Here is a 14,797-nt window from a genome sequence, read left to right on the forward strand (position 1 = left end):
TGATTAATCCTTTCAGTCATTTTTTTGAGCAAAAAATGTCAAACATTTGCAAGTCCCAGCTTCTTAAATTTGATTATTTGCTTCTTTGTCATTTATGACAGTAAAGGGGGAGTATTTGGGTTTTGGACAGTTGGTTGGACAAAAGAAGCAATGTAAAGACGTCATGTAAGGCTCGAAGAAATTATGATGAGCAGTTTTCACAATCTAACATTTTATATATGGAAATAATCGATTAATCGTGGAAATCTATTGATAACAAAACCAATCATTGGTTGCATCTTTAATAGAAGACTATTTTACCATATTTCCTGGACCTAAATGGCTAATAACCAACCTGCTGAAAATTACCATTATAAAATGAAATAAATTAATGAACTCTTGGGAAATGGGCCAAGACTACATGATATCGAGGCTCAAAACAAAAAGATGTAAAACATTTCAAAGACAAGTGGAGGAAACATGGCCAGAAGAGCAAATAAAAGAAACAAAGAGAGCATGAACAAAAGAAATAAAGAAGAAACCAAGCATAAAATCAACAAAGAGTCAGAAGAAGCAGTAGAGACAGATTGAGATGCAGGGAAAGACAAAAACAATGAAATTAAAATGGAAGCAATTAAGAAAACAAGAGGACAAAGTTTTGACAGAAAGCACAAGAAAATGAAATGAAAGTGAGAGAAAAGATGTGAAGGACAGAAGGAATGAAGTGAAAATGAAGAAGATCACATTCCACCGCTGACTTCCCGGCCCGAGTCATTTCTCCTCTAATTATACAGTAATTGAGCTGAGCCGGACACGATCATAATAAGACAATTAGCCTAATTTGTTTGAATTGAAAAGCCAATTAAAGAATAAGTGAGCAGTGTTGAAAAGTTCATCAGATTATATCCGTATTACAAACGGGCGGGTCAGAGAGTTGAGGCCGATGAGCCAAACTGTACCACGAGCGAAGGAAAACAAACACGGGATAACGGGATGTCTTTATTGAACATTCAGCTGATACGTGTTAAAAGGATTAGAGCTGGGAGAGAAACAGCTTTCTGTCTTAGCCTCTTTGTTGAAAACTCGAGGCATGTAATCCGAGCGGATTGGTTTGACAGATGGTTTCAGTGAGATTTTCCTTTGGAGGCTGAAGTGTTGCATATCTGCCTGTGTGGATGAAGAGCTCCTGCTATCTGTATAAACAGCCTCTATTGTGACAAAGGAATTTCTGTTGTGAGGAGAACAGTGAGAAAGCACCGCTGAGCAGCCACCAGTTAGACTGACTGTGCTGATGAGATGAGCTCCTTTCAAGCAGCAGATGGATGAATGTGTTGGGTTGGAAAGAGAGCTGGAGGGTTCTGGTTTAATTTTAGTCTTCAGATGGAAATAGATATTAGTTTGACATAGTTAGCTTCCTAGTTTAGAGGAGTTAAATTTATTCAAAATTTTGATGTGCATTATTAACTTAACTAATTTTTCCCCACCTTTGATGTTTGCAGGTTGCAATCTGTTTTCAGAAGTTTCAATTTCAATGACGAAAATGAACATATGTCCCGGCTCGGGTGATAAAACAATAGCAGCGGACATATCATCAATAGCAATAAGAAAGTAGGCACTATGAAAAAAAAAATGCCCCAGCTCATAAACAGCCTGCCAAATCCAAAGGTGCAACCAGTGGGATGCAAACAGGCGCTCATTCGGAGTAGAACCGCTGGTCCTTCAAATCAGGAGGAGCCGGCTGAGGGGGAGGAGCTGGAAAGTGTTGCTGATGAGAGGAACGTCATGCTCTGCCTGCCGTCACCGTGACCAGACAGACCCAGATATGGATGGAAGTCCAACTACCAGAACAATGTTGTGTGTAAACTGCAGAACTTCTATCATCTTAATCACTCTTTAGAGTACACAACATGTCATCAATCACAACCTACATGATCAAAAATTATCAATATGTACCAACATGAAACTTCACCATCATCATGGACTTTTCAGCTCTATCACCCAGGCCTAATTTTGTCCTAGTTTTCATTGTCGAAGGTTTCTTTATGTCTTTAACAAAAATGTCAGTGAATTAGTTTTCTCATACGAGTGTGTTTACAGCCACAGTGCTGGTTATGATCAGGGTTTTGGAGCATCCTGGTTATGTTTTGCACATATAAAAAGGCTATCTGCTTCCAGACACCTGGACAAGATGTTACCTGACTTTGTAACACCTTGTCCAGCTTTCTGAACAATCTCATAGCGGCTGATAAAGCTGGCCATCAGAACTTGATGCCTTTGAGAGTTTAGTACAAAGCAGCATCGACCTGCATTCAATCATTCTGGTACCCAGATATTAAAAATCATACAGCTACGACACACATGGTCTGATTTACAAAAAAAAAAAGCTAAAATGTGGAAGGATTATTTCAGAAATGCTTCCATTCACAAAGGTGATATCTTCATGTCGTTCTTTTCCCTGACGAACAGTTAAAAACCCTCAATTATTCAGTTAACGATGAAATAAAACAGAAAGAAAATGCTCATATCTCAGCAGGAACCATAGAAGACTTTGCATTATTAAAGGATTTTTAAATGATCAGACAAATCATTAAATTGATCACTGTAGTATCGTAGTATTGTTGTTTCTTCATCAGATGGAGGTAAAAGAGTCAGCTGTCAAGTAGAAACATGCTTTAAAAAACTACAATTGAGCTGTTCTCAGCCACCCCATGCCCCCCTCATACACACACACACAGGAGGCAGGGTGTGAATCCCTCTCTCATTACCCATAATCCACTACAGCCTAGGCTGTCATCAGCGTCTCTGAGGACCGAGGATCATGGGAGCTCTGAGAAAAGGTCAGGGCGAGAGAGAAACCAGCTGCTCTCACACACACACACACACACACACACACACACACACACACAAAGTGTCATCTAACCAACCTTGCACCAAGATGTATTGATCACACACCAGCCAACCACACACACACACACACACACACACACACACTTTCTCCCCCTCCTGTCTCACTCTGCTCTCTCTCTCTCCATTTCCATCTCTCTGCCTCTACTCTTCTCCCTCCCTCCATCTTTCTGTGTTTCTGCCTGAATGAACTCTATTTTTCTTCATTTCAAAAGAATGATTTTAAATTAAATGTAGTTGTACAGAGCTGGAACAAAGACCACCACAGCTGACATCGTGACACATGTATTTACTTTTATTGGGGAAAAAAAAGATCTGCTTCTATCAGCTAAACAATTTCCTGAGAGAACAGCAATAAAATTATAATAGAAAGATGAAAATTTAACTAAATGTACCGGAAAGTGTGTCATCCATCCAGTGAGTAAGTATGGGATGAGTTCCTCACATTCTGGGGAATATTAAATAAATGAATAAACTCAAACTATTTATCTGTGTAGATAAAAGTGAGACTGTCTGTCTTTCACTTCTATGTTTTATTTGACAGAATTGAGGGATGAGGTGAACAGCTGCTACAGAAAATGGAATTAGATGATGTCTGTGACAAAGAGCTGCAGGCTTTACACCTTGTTAACATGGATCAGGCTCTGACAATAAACAGAGGTGTGTGTCTGTGTGTGTGTGTCCTTTAAAGCAGTGCTTTTTATAATAAATAATTATCATGACCACGATTGGCCTTATCAATAAATCACGGGAAAAGCTCATTTGTTTTTTTACTGCCATTTCTGCATCACATTATATTATCTTGACCCATGCATAAACACATACCTTACAACTTTTTTTAAAAAATGAGACAACACAAAATTTCAAGTGAATCACTACAAGAGATTTTGAGTTTTGAGCCCCATTCAAACTCAAAACTTTTCAAAAGTTTTGAAATAAATTAAAAAAACATTTTGCCAACCTATAATCTTTAGTCTAGACAATTTACTTTTCTTCTTTAGATAAACAGAAGTCTGGAAGTTTTCCACAAATTTGACATCACACATTTACATTTATATTGCATTTGCTTTTTTTTTAAGAAACGCTACCATGAAATCAGGCATTTTAGGCCACAACAATCCCAAAAACAGCCTGCAAAATCCTGGAGGGACTGTGTAATATATGACATAATCATGTGAACAACTCAGAACATTGTCATTATCACAATATGATGGTTTTTAATCATATAAAAATTATACAGATATATGGCACACCCCTCATGGAGAGCTCACAAGAGCAGTGAAAGCCACCATTAACAAGTCTGATGACATGTAAGTCATTATTTCTGTGACTCTACTTATAAGCTGTACAGCTGTGATCTCATCCACACTTTTTTCTTCTTTTTCATCTGGTGGAAATCTTTGTTACCATTTTTTGGTTCAGACACAGTAAGGCGATGCCCCCATCTTTAATCCCATCAACAAAACTCTGATTGGTCTGGTTGTTTTTCCAAACTAATTGAAATTCTAGAAAAGAAATAATCACACGTGGAAATCATTTCAGAGGTCTGGCTGCACAGCTGCACTGTTTGATTGACAGGTTCATCTCTGCTACACTCAAACACCCCAGCAATGAGCCACAAGCAGACAAAGAATCAAGCAAATCTGAATTTCAAGGATTTCCATGTGCCATCACGTAGCCCTGCTAATGAACAAATCCAAAGCTGTCATGTGTGCTTCAACATGTTGCTCTCAGCCCGACTTTAATCAGCGCAATTTCCTGCACACGCTTCAAGTCGCGCTGCTAATGAGGGACTCGACGAGCCCAGTGTGCTCCGTCAAAGGTTTTTTATTTACATCCATGACAAACGTGTCAAAAGTCAACAGGCTGTTATTTCTCGAGTCGTCGCTGTAACAGGTGCTGCTAACCAGCGTGATCCACACTCTGCAGTACCCAAGTTCAAATGGTATTAACATTTTAATGAGTCTTCTGCTTATTAGATTAATAATAAGCACCATCAGACACATATGCAGCCCGAGGAAATGGATTTTACACTTCTACTCTACCAATATGAATCTCACCAACAAATACAATTAATCAGTCTGCAGATATTCATTTTTCCTGATACAGTTTTCCCTTTGTTGCCTCCAAATACCTGCATGTGATCCAGACAGACAGTGTGATCTGGTTCCAGTTTAAACCAGCAGGGAACAAGGTGCAGAGATGGAGATCCGTTCCAGCTTTTATCTCCACCGGTTCAACCTTTGGTTAACATTTTCTCTCAGTTGCATCTACATGTGCCTCACCTTGCTTCCTGACTTCAGGGAGACGTCCAAGTTTTTGAAGTTCCAGTTGAAAACACAAACATAATTACAGTGACAGCGAGTGCTAAGTGGTTTGACTGACGCTGATGAGCCTTCTGGAGTAAATAACCAATTAATTCCTGGGCTAATCTTAGCTGATTATCGTGAAGGTGTTTGCCAGGACGGGCCGCGCCATCCGAGGCAGTCATCTGTTTCCCAGAATTTTGACAGGTGCTGAAGTGACTTCGCTGACATTAATTTGCTCCGAGGACAAACGTCCGATGTTTTGACGTGATTCTCAAAGCTGAAAACACACATCAGCAGTGTTAACCTCTGAGCCAAGTCACAAAACTATTACCACAGCGCATTGTTCAGAGGTGACCTGTGTGTGCAACAAGCCCAAAACTGGAGGCACTGGCGTGTTTTCAAACTGTTTTCAACCCACCACTGAATTCACTACAAACTCCACAAGTTCTTTTCATGTTGTCCGTGTGTGATGAAGAAGCCTGGGAGCAAACACACCTGATGACCTCAAAACAAAAAGTAAAAATAGTTAGGTTGAGTTCTGATAAAAGGAATATGGCTAATGCTGGATTTTTAGTTCATTCCTTTCTGGTGAAAGTTACAGGAGTGAATACGGTGTGTGATATGGAACGTAACAGATATTATAATGTTTTTTGGACATCATTGCCTGTTCAAGGGCTCCTGGAGAAAACAAAACTTTTCATTTTTTTCAGCTTTGGGAGTGATACAGAGGGACAGTCCATCCAGCATGTTGTGGAGGTTGAAATTATTCCTCCATACTGCCCCTCACATCGATATCCCTTCAAGGCATTTGTTGCAGACCATAAAACCACAGAGACAGGTTGCTTTTTCCATCATAGTAAGAAAAAAATCCATACAGCCCTAAAGCTGCTTCACATGATATGATGTATATGATATATTTTGGCTCACTGCAAAGTACAGCGCAGAGACTTACAGAGGAAAAGCGCAGCGCTATACGTCATGTCTGTCTGGCATACGCAAACAGCTAAGCTACCTTTAGCTTTGGACTGAGCTAAGTTGGTGACCTACACGCCAACTGACCCTTCACTAAGCACCGCCCTCCTTAGTTACTGTTGCTAAGCCTGCCACCAACACAGATTCTCATTTCCAGCTGACGATAGTGGATTTTGTCGGCTAAAATAATGACTCACAAGCAGATTTCATGATGTAAGCTAATGCTAAGACCAATCACATTGTTTATTCTTCTTGTTTGTCCTAAAAATCACAATAAAGTAAAAAATAGTCTTTATTTTAATCAACTTTGGGAAAGTTGTGTGTGTGAATATGTCATTTATATTCAGAAAAAAAAATCGGGCTCATGAGATCATGAAGTCTGGAGACATGAAGGGTGTTTAACATACCATACATTTTCTTTAACAATATTTTTTAAACTACTTCAGTATTTCCAAAAATGTCCTCAAGGAGGTAATTTTCTTCATCACAATTGTCATAAAACATCAGCATCTTCCTCAACACAATCTTTAATCTCTGTTCCCACCGACAACAAAAGCTTCATCTTCATCGCCACACTCATGTCTGTATCAGCGTCATCTTCATCACAACAGACATTAATATGCCGTAATTATCATCGTTAGCATTATCATCTTAATCACCACGGGGAACTTCAACACCCGCGTCACAATCAGCATCAGCATCGTTATCAATATCACTTATATCTATTATCATCACCACAATCATCCCATCGTCCTCATTATCTGCAGCAGGAATCAATTTTATCAGCATCATCCAGCATCCTCGACATCATCGCCGTCTTCTCTGGAACATAAACACTTTCATTCTGCATCACATTAGTTCCTTTCAAAGCTAAGAGGCCTGCAAGCCTCTTTGTAGGCAATTATATGGAAAATTACAGCTGGACCCGATGCAGCTCGACTCAGTGCTTCCCCCTAGCTTCCTCTGCGCAGAAGAAACCAGGGCCCAGCGAAGAGACAGAGAGACAGAGGGGAGAGAGTGATAGAGAGGCGGAGATGGAGAGAATCGGTCTCAGAGGGAACGATAAGACAGGGGGAAGAGAAGGCGAAGGAGAGGCTCTGTGGAGAAGCATCAAAGACCAACAGCGTCCTCTGAGAGCAGAAGCAGAGCAGGCAGCAGGCGGGATTTAAACGGCGTTTAGGAGGTCGATATACCTGGGTCATTAGACGCGAGGATACTTCACCAAGAGACAGAACCAGCTAAACCTAAAGATTAACAATCCAAAGCAGCCAGAAAGACAGACACGCAAACCTGAATCTGCAAAAAGCTCTGCAGTCAAAACCCAAAAGCATCTCATGCACACACACACACACACACACACACACACACACTCAGCGACTCAGCGACAGGATGTAAACACAGCGTCCTTACCTTCCTGCACCGCCTGGAAAGGGTTGTTGGGCTCGATGAGTTTAATAGAGTGTGTGATCTTCTCGCTCTGCAGGATGTCATCGCTCAGACTGAGGTCAGACACGGCGAGCTGGAACACCTCATCGTCCCGCACTGCGTTCTCCTCAAATATTGCACCTGGACAGGTTGAGACAAGGAGAGGAAATGGATTAGGAGGACAGACGGACGCTCATACAGAAGCAGGAGAGAAAAAAGGCGCCTCCGTCCAGACTCATGAAACACAAAGTGTCGCTCGTCTTAGAGCCCCATGAGCCCCACTTCAACATGGAGAGAAATGCAAAGCTTGACAGGCCTGTCGCGCCCTAGTTATGGTTGCTAAGCTGTGATTGGACAGTTGTTCGCAAGAGGGGTTTAGCAAAGGGTAGATCGCTGAGGATACCTGGGGAAAAGAACCTGTAAACTTTAGTTTTTGGTTTCAAATACTTGTTTGCTTGTTGGGAACATCAGGTTATTCTTCGTTGATATTATAGAGAGTACAGTCTACACCTAAAATTACATTTCTCAAATTTCCCATAATGCTTTACGGTCAACCCAACCGTTGCTGAATTGACTAAAAAAACATACAAGAGATCATTTTCAGTCATTACTCTGGCAAGAAATCCGTCATGTTTGCACAGAAAGTCTAAATTATTTTCATTCTGGAGCTTTTAATCGTGACATGCTCATTTTACAAAGAGGAACACAATTAAATGAAAAGACAAAATTGTCACACATTGGTTCTAAAATAATAAATCACACAAAAAGCAAAGGCAAAATAAAATCCCCCATTGTAGTCCAAAGCCAAATTAATAAAGCTGCAACATGTTTCCAGAGCAGAAATCCTTCTAATTGAAGCTCTGTGACATGACACAATAAAAAAAATAGAAAATCTGCTCTATTTCTGTTACAGTAAAGATGCTAAACAACTGGTTCAATATCATGGACAAGTTGTAATATTATCAGCAACCTTGGTAACATTTATGTTCAACAACACTTAAAAAATATGCTGAGAAATGTGCCTTTAGATGAATGAATGTGAGCCTATATGTAAAGACTAGATGACTGTCGGTCTCTTTACACAAACTACAAACCCTCAGTGTGCTTCAGTCTGTCTGCTGAGCTCTGAAAAAGACCACCAAGATCTCCATAGCAACATCATCATCATCATCCTAAAGCTCTTCTTCATCTCTCATCAGCGCCTGTTCAGAGGTAAATTTAGACTGTTTGAAATCGAGAACATGTTCGGAACATTACACAAAAGCCACAGGCTGCTTCCAGAACCAGAACACACACCACAAACTGTGACTCATTAGCTTTTCATATTCAGATTTTTAAATGGGTTACAGGACTGTTCCACTGGTATTCAATGGCATCTGATAGATATACTTTTAATATTTAGGTTTTTGTGTAACTTCTTGGTCGGGCTGGGAAACATATCGATACTGTGATAGGAGACTAAATATCACCTTAGATTCTGAATATCATATTGTGATATGGCACTGAGTTTTTTTTTTTCACATGCTTGACTTTCCCCCCCAAAAAAATGGACACGCTCAGTTAGGGCACCTTTGAAATGAGTCCAAACTGCAATCTGCCCCACAGTGACCTCTCACAGGATCTTCTCGTGACGTCTTGATCATTTTATCCAAATCTCGGATTTCTCAAAATGGAATAATCTCGCAATCGCACCTGGTCTGAGATCAGTCAAGGCACAACTCTGGGATTTTCAAAGTGGTCTGCACCTGCCCTCAGGCTGTGACTGCTGTGGTGCGGAGTTGATTGAACTTGTCACTTTTACAGTCCCTTAAAGAGTAAATAAATTCCGAGTTTACATGTAATGAAATGTGCTATATAAAATAAAACTGCCATCGTAGAGTCTAACAAATGGCTCTTTCACCTCATGTGACAATGTCAGATTCCCTCCAACATTAAACCTCATACAACTGCAGTCGAGTCAGACAGATACATGGCTGATATTGCCAGAACATAATGTATATTGCTTTTATTCTTTAGCATTTTATGTACATCTGATCCTCTTCTTGAATATAAGTTTAAATATTTAATGATTTGCAATTATTCAAAGTGAAAGTTGAAAGGTTTCCTTGACCTGGTGTCATTTTTGACAATAAAGTTGATTGTTAAACTGTAAAATATTCTTCTTCTGATACACATCTTTGTCACAAGTGTTTGATAAACATTGGTTTTTGCGACCAATATATTGATACATTTTTCTTTCTACTCTTCAATATTCTTATCCAGTATTTTCACAGATATCCCCTCCCACTAAACCAGTCAGCACCTGCCATCTAAATCGAATGAATCAAATTAAATCAAAGGTAAAAAGAAAAGAGAAATATGCTTTTAGCCTCATATGTTTGGCAGTTTTCTAACCGTATAAGTCCTGAATTAAAGGACCAGAATAAAACAGTAATAATATCAAACAGGAAATATACAATTAAATAATAGCTACTAATAAATTTAAATTATAAAATTATTATGGAGATGTCTTTATATTGAGTGCAACAAAACACTAAGAAATAGTAGAGTCAACACAGACAATATATTATAGTAATTATTTTATTATTTAGTATTATTTTAGTGAAATGGCATCACGCTGACTCTGTTTGACCTGAATGAAACAGAAACTTAATTAATATCACTGGTAACATCTGTGTTTCCTCTACTCTTTCATCACCAATAAAACTGATGGATTATAATAATTTAATATTTAGACACTTTTCAAAGTCAGATATAATCTTGACGACACACACAAGAGTTACAGTTAAGTTCATTTTAGCCTGGTAATCAGACTCAAATGAGCTTGTTCTTGTAAAATATAGTTGTATAAAATCTAATTGAAAGACTTTGAGTATTCAGCTGAATTAAATGCTGTATATTCCCAAATAAATCTGCATTTAATTAATTTAATTTATCACAAAGGAGGGGGGAGGTTGCATCCCAGGAGTGCTGGTGGGTCTGTGAGCCTCTGGGCAGAATGTAATTAATGAAGCTGTATATTCTCCTGCTCGTATTGTAGTTGATGTGTTGGTGGTTTAACAGGAGCTGTCAGCTCATTTCTGCCCCCCACCAGCAGGTTAATCTGGCCATGATGCATTTTTCATGTGTTTATTTCCTGCAACACATCTGCAGATGACGATCGTGTAATATGACCAAAAGCATCACAACAGATATTAAATGGACTTTGTGGCGGGATTTTTTCTCGTGTTTCCAAGGTCAAGAATGAACCTCGACTTTTAAAACCAGGATGGACGAGGAGTCCTTAACGTGCTCATAAAAAAAATGTGAACTTCCATCTGTTGATCGACAGCAGCTATTAAATGGAGCCTGTGGTGAGACCGTCTGTGTGGTTCTGCAGCTGAAGAAGATTTCAGGACCTGGACGGAGAGAAATGCCGCTACGTTTGGCGCTCATGAATCCTGCAGCTGAAATGATGCATGCGTTTAATTTTCATGAACTGCAAAAGGGCTGAGATATGGAAACCCTGAGAAGGAAGAGAGAAGAAACATCCTGGTGATCCATTTTTAAGTCTGATCTAAATTTCCTCTCCTGTGTTCATGATTTAAAGGACCAGTGTGTAGAATTTAGTGGCATCTAGTGGTGAGTTGGCAGACTGCAAACACTTCACTTCACTGTTCCCCCTCCTGTGGTGGCTGTGAAGCTCATGCAAAACTTTAAAGGCCGTATCTAGAGCTGTCATTTCGTTTGTCCATTCTGAGCTACTGTAGAAACATGTTGGTTCAACAATGGAAGGACCTACACCCTCTGTAGAACAGGCGAAAAAATGGATTATACTCACAAAAACTTTTTGTCATCTCTAAGTCAGGAGAGACTTAGAAAATGAATCACTTCTCACTTGCCTCTCAGGAGTCCTATAGTCAGAAGCAAAACAGACATGAAACTTGTCCAGAATGTCCTTGATTATGGGATGTGTTGCAGATTTCTGCCTGGTTTAAGTACAACTGGGAAATCTTAAAGGAGAAGTCTGTAATATATTTGCTATAATAAATCACAAAATGACCCTGATGTGTCATCAGAGATGAAGGAAACATGCTAACTTGAAACACTCACCTCTCTAACAATACTACAGCTGTAACTTGTGTAACTGTTTGCATGTTTTATGCTAATTAGAGTTCAAATTAATGCTGAATGTTTGCCGAATGAGTTGGCGTCCGTTAATGAGACATAAGACATCATTAATAATCTTTCAGAATGAGTAGATGTTTATAACGGTTAAACTGAACAAAATGTTGAAGTCTGGTGGCAATGAGACACTGAAGTGAAACTCCAAAGTCTGTATTTTCAGAGCAGTGGGCTTCTGTTTTCAGGATAACAGGCAGCTGACAGAAAATTTCTTACGTCTTACACTCCTGCAATTCTCCTGCAGCCTGCCTTAGTTTCCTCAAGTCTGGGGAGGAGGGGGCGGGGGGAAACAACTCGCTTTAACCATAGATTGTATATTAAATAAGATTTCAACATATAGAATATACAGTCTCTGGCACCAACTCACTATCGGGGACTGCAGCACACTGTTGCTCCATATTGCTCCTTTAAATATGCAGAGCGATGAAAGAAAAAGCAGAAATTGATTTCTAGTGAATGGACAGACAAACAGAGGGACGGACATGCAGACAAACGGACAGCTTGATTAATGGAACTTTTCCGGATTCTGTTCGGACAATTTGTCGCGCACAATTAAGAAAACCTTGCCTACAAGTGAGAATTCAATTTGCCAGGCTGCTTGCGCTCATTCAGCTCGCTGAGTATCCAAATGAACTCCGCTCGGCGTCGAGATCCTCGCCATGGATTCAACGGCCTTCCCCGCATGGCGGCGAGGGGATGCTGTCTAGCTTCTGGGCTTGATCAATCAATCATCCAGTTTTGAAATTGCAGTCAGTCAGGCGTTTTCAATTAAGAATGAGTCTTGTTGCACCTGTCAGAGACACGGTGAGGGGATTGATGTGAGGTTTATATTTCTCCTCCCAGCAGCAGCAGACTGGGGAGCCTCAAACTTCAACAAGTTTAATTAATAATGAGTGCTGAGGGCGGAGGAGGCCGACTCTGGACCCACTGATGCCTCTGTGAGCTCAGGATCGAACCTCCATGAATTTTATACTCCTCAGTGTCTCTCCTACTGTCTGTCTGAGGAAAGTAGCTAAATTAAAGGGTTGAGTTCATCCACTCGTTTTTCACTTGCCCTCTTGTGGTATCTCTGGCTTTCATTTCTCCACGTTTTAAGATGTCTGTCTCTGAGATTTCTGCCTCCATGTCCACACAATGAACTTGAATGAAAATTAGACACTTTCCACCCAAGATAATGTACAGATCAACTAAAAAAACCCAGCATGTTCTGTGGATTATTCAGAGTGACAAGGACACTGTCTGTGGAAAGAAAGTTATTATACATTTTCAATGCCGTGAGCAGCACAAGACTAAATTATTAAACTCCACTGTGTTGAGGTGAAGGCAGAGATCTCAAACCTTGGACAAATAAACCCAGAACAACTGCAGTGACAGACCCTGCAAGGGGTCCTGCTGGGATTGGACTTGACACAGGCTTCTCAAACCTGTAGGCCACCTCTGCACCAGCCATCCTCGACTCCAGTAACAAGCATAATTTATTTTATTTATTTATGGGGAATGTTTTTAAAGGGACAGTTCACCCCCAAAATTAAAAATACATATTTTTACCTCTTACTTCTAGTGTTGTTTATCCAACGAGATAGTTTTGGTGTGAGCTTCAGAGTTTTGAAGATATCGGCTGTAGAGACGCCTGCCTTCTCTCCAGTATAATGAACCTAGATGACACTCAGCTTGTGGTGCTCAAAGCTAAAAAAAAAATACATTTGAAAAACTTTCCTAAAATCATGACCTGATTAATGAAGATAACCCAGAGCTCTTGTTACGGTCAGTTTCATGTAGGATCTACCTTTTATTTAGATTAGAAAGAAAGTCTGGTAGATTCTGCTGGAGAAGGAAAGAAGTTCCTACATGAAACTGCTCACAGCAAGGTCTGTGGAGACCCTTTTAAAAATGTATTTTTTTGCCCAAGCTGCAAATTTGTTGGAAAGAATCCAGGCAACTCTATGGCTGAAACTCTGCAACTCACGTGTGGATTTTTGACTTTAGGAGTGAACTGTCCCTTTAACTTTATACTTAGGCACCAAAACTGCTTTGTTATGTTCACTTAACATACGTACATAACTTAAGGACAAGTCAACATTCGTCTGTGGGTCCTCCCTCAGAAAATCTCAGTTTCACAGGCTTTATTTCCTGCATTCTTTCTTTTAAAGGATGAAAATCATTAAACATTTTATGCAAAATAATTATGCCTGCAGATGACCTACAATTGACACGCATTAGCTGGAAAACACAATGAGACCGCAGTGTCTACCTCGACCACTTTCAAATCTGATGCCATTTACACACAAAATTAATTTACAAGTGATTTTCTAAAGGCTGCTGGACAAAATGGATGCATTTCTCTCTCTCAGTAGGTTACTCTCCATTTCTCTTAGGAGAAATGCATCATGTGCGTCTGCACGGTTGTTCAGGCAGAAAGAGAAGTCTTTTAGAGTCGTCAGGCTTATAGTCTCCTGGGAAAATCAGGAAGGTTGGCAAGTATTCTGTGTTGGCTTCATTTTTCAATAGTGATTGTGTAACAAATGTACTGAGAACAAAAAAGCTCACATTTTCAGGGTTTCAGAGAGCCCAGGACTCTGCTGCTCTCACACCTGAACTCAATCCTATGTGTGTGTATATGTATGTGAACATGCGTGCATGCATGTATTTGTGGAGAAACAGCAACAATGAATACGCATGTGACCATATGTTAACTCTGTTTTACGTATTTGTATGTTTTTTCTTTCAACATATGAACACGTGCAGAAACTATTTTATTCTTCAATTTATTTGGCTTTATTTGCATGGCACTGTGGAACAAACAAGGCAAAAAGTCACAACAAAACAATAAAAGACAAATAATAGATAATAAAAGAAAAGAAAAAATGTATTTTCCATTGAGACATATGCAGCTTTGTGACATGCAGAAACGTATTCGGGTATTTTCTGGTTGGATTTGAGGGAGAAAATAAAATCATTCACCTGTGTGCACATATAAATACAATCCAAAAACATGCAAAACTGTATTTTTGTATGACAACTCAACCGTCATCCCCCCGACAATA

General features: G+C 39.7%; 1 protein-coding gene across 2 annotated transcripts in view; it reads right to left on the reverse strand.

The window, feature by feature from the left end:
* LOC146311513 (glutamate receptor ionotropic, delta-1-like) overlaps positions 1-14,797 on the reverse strand; it is a 679,669-nt gene that overhangs the window by 647,025 nt on the left and 17,847 nt on the right. For both annotated transcript variants that reach the window (XM_084740789.1, XM_084740790.1), the window contains exon 2: positions 7,575-7,730. In XM_084740789.1, coding sequence (XP_084596915.1) covers positions 7,575-7,730 — 156 coding nt within the window. The remainder of the gene's footprint in view (positions 1-7,574; positions 7,731-14,797) is intronic.

Source organism: Lutjanus erythropterus, chromosome 17, assembly GCF_056507025.1.
Source record: "Lutjanus erythropterus isolate fLutEry1 chromosome 17, fLutEry1.hap2, whole genome shotgun sequence".
NCBI classification, from domain to species: Eukaryota; Metazoa; Chordata; class Actinopteri; order Lutjaniformes; family Lutjanidae; genus Lutjanus; species Lutjanus erythropterus.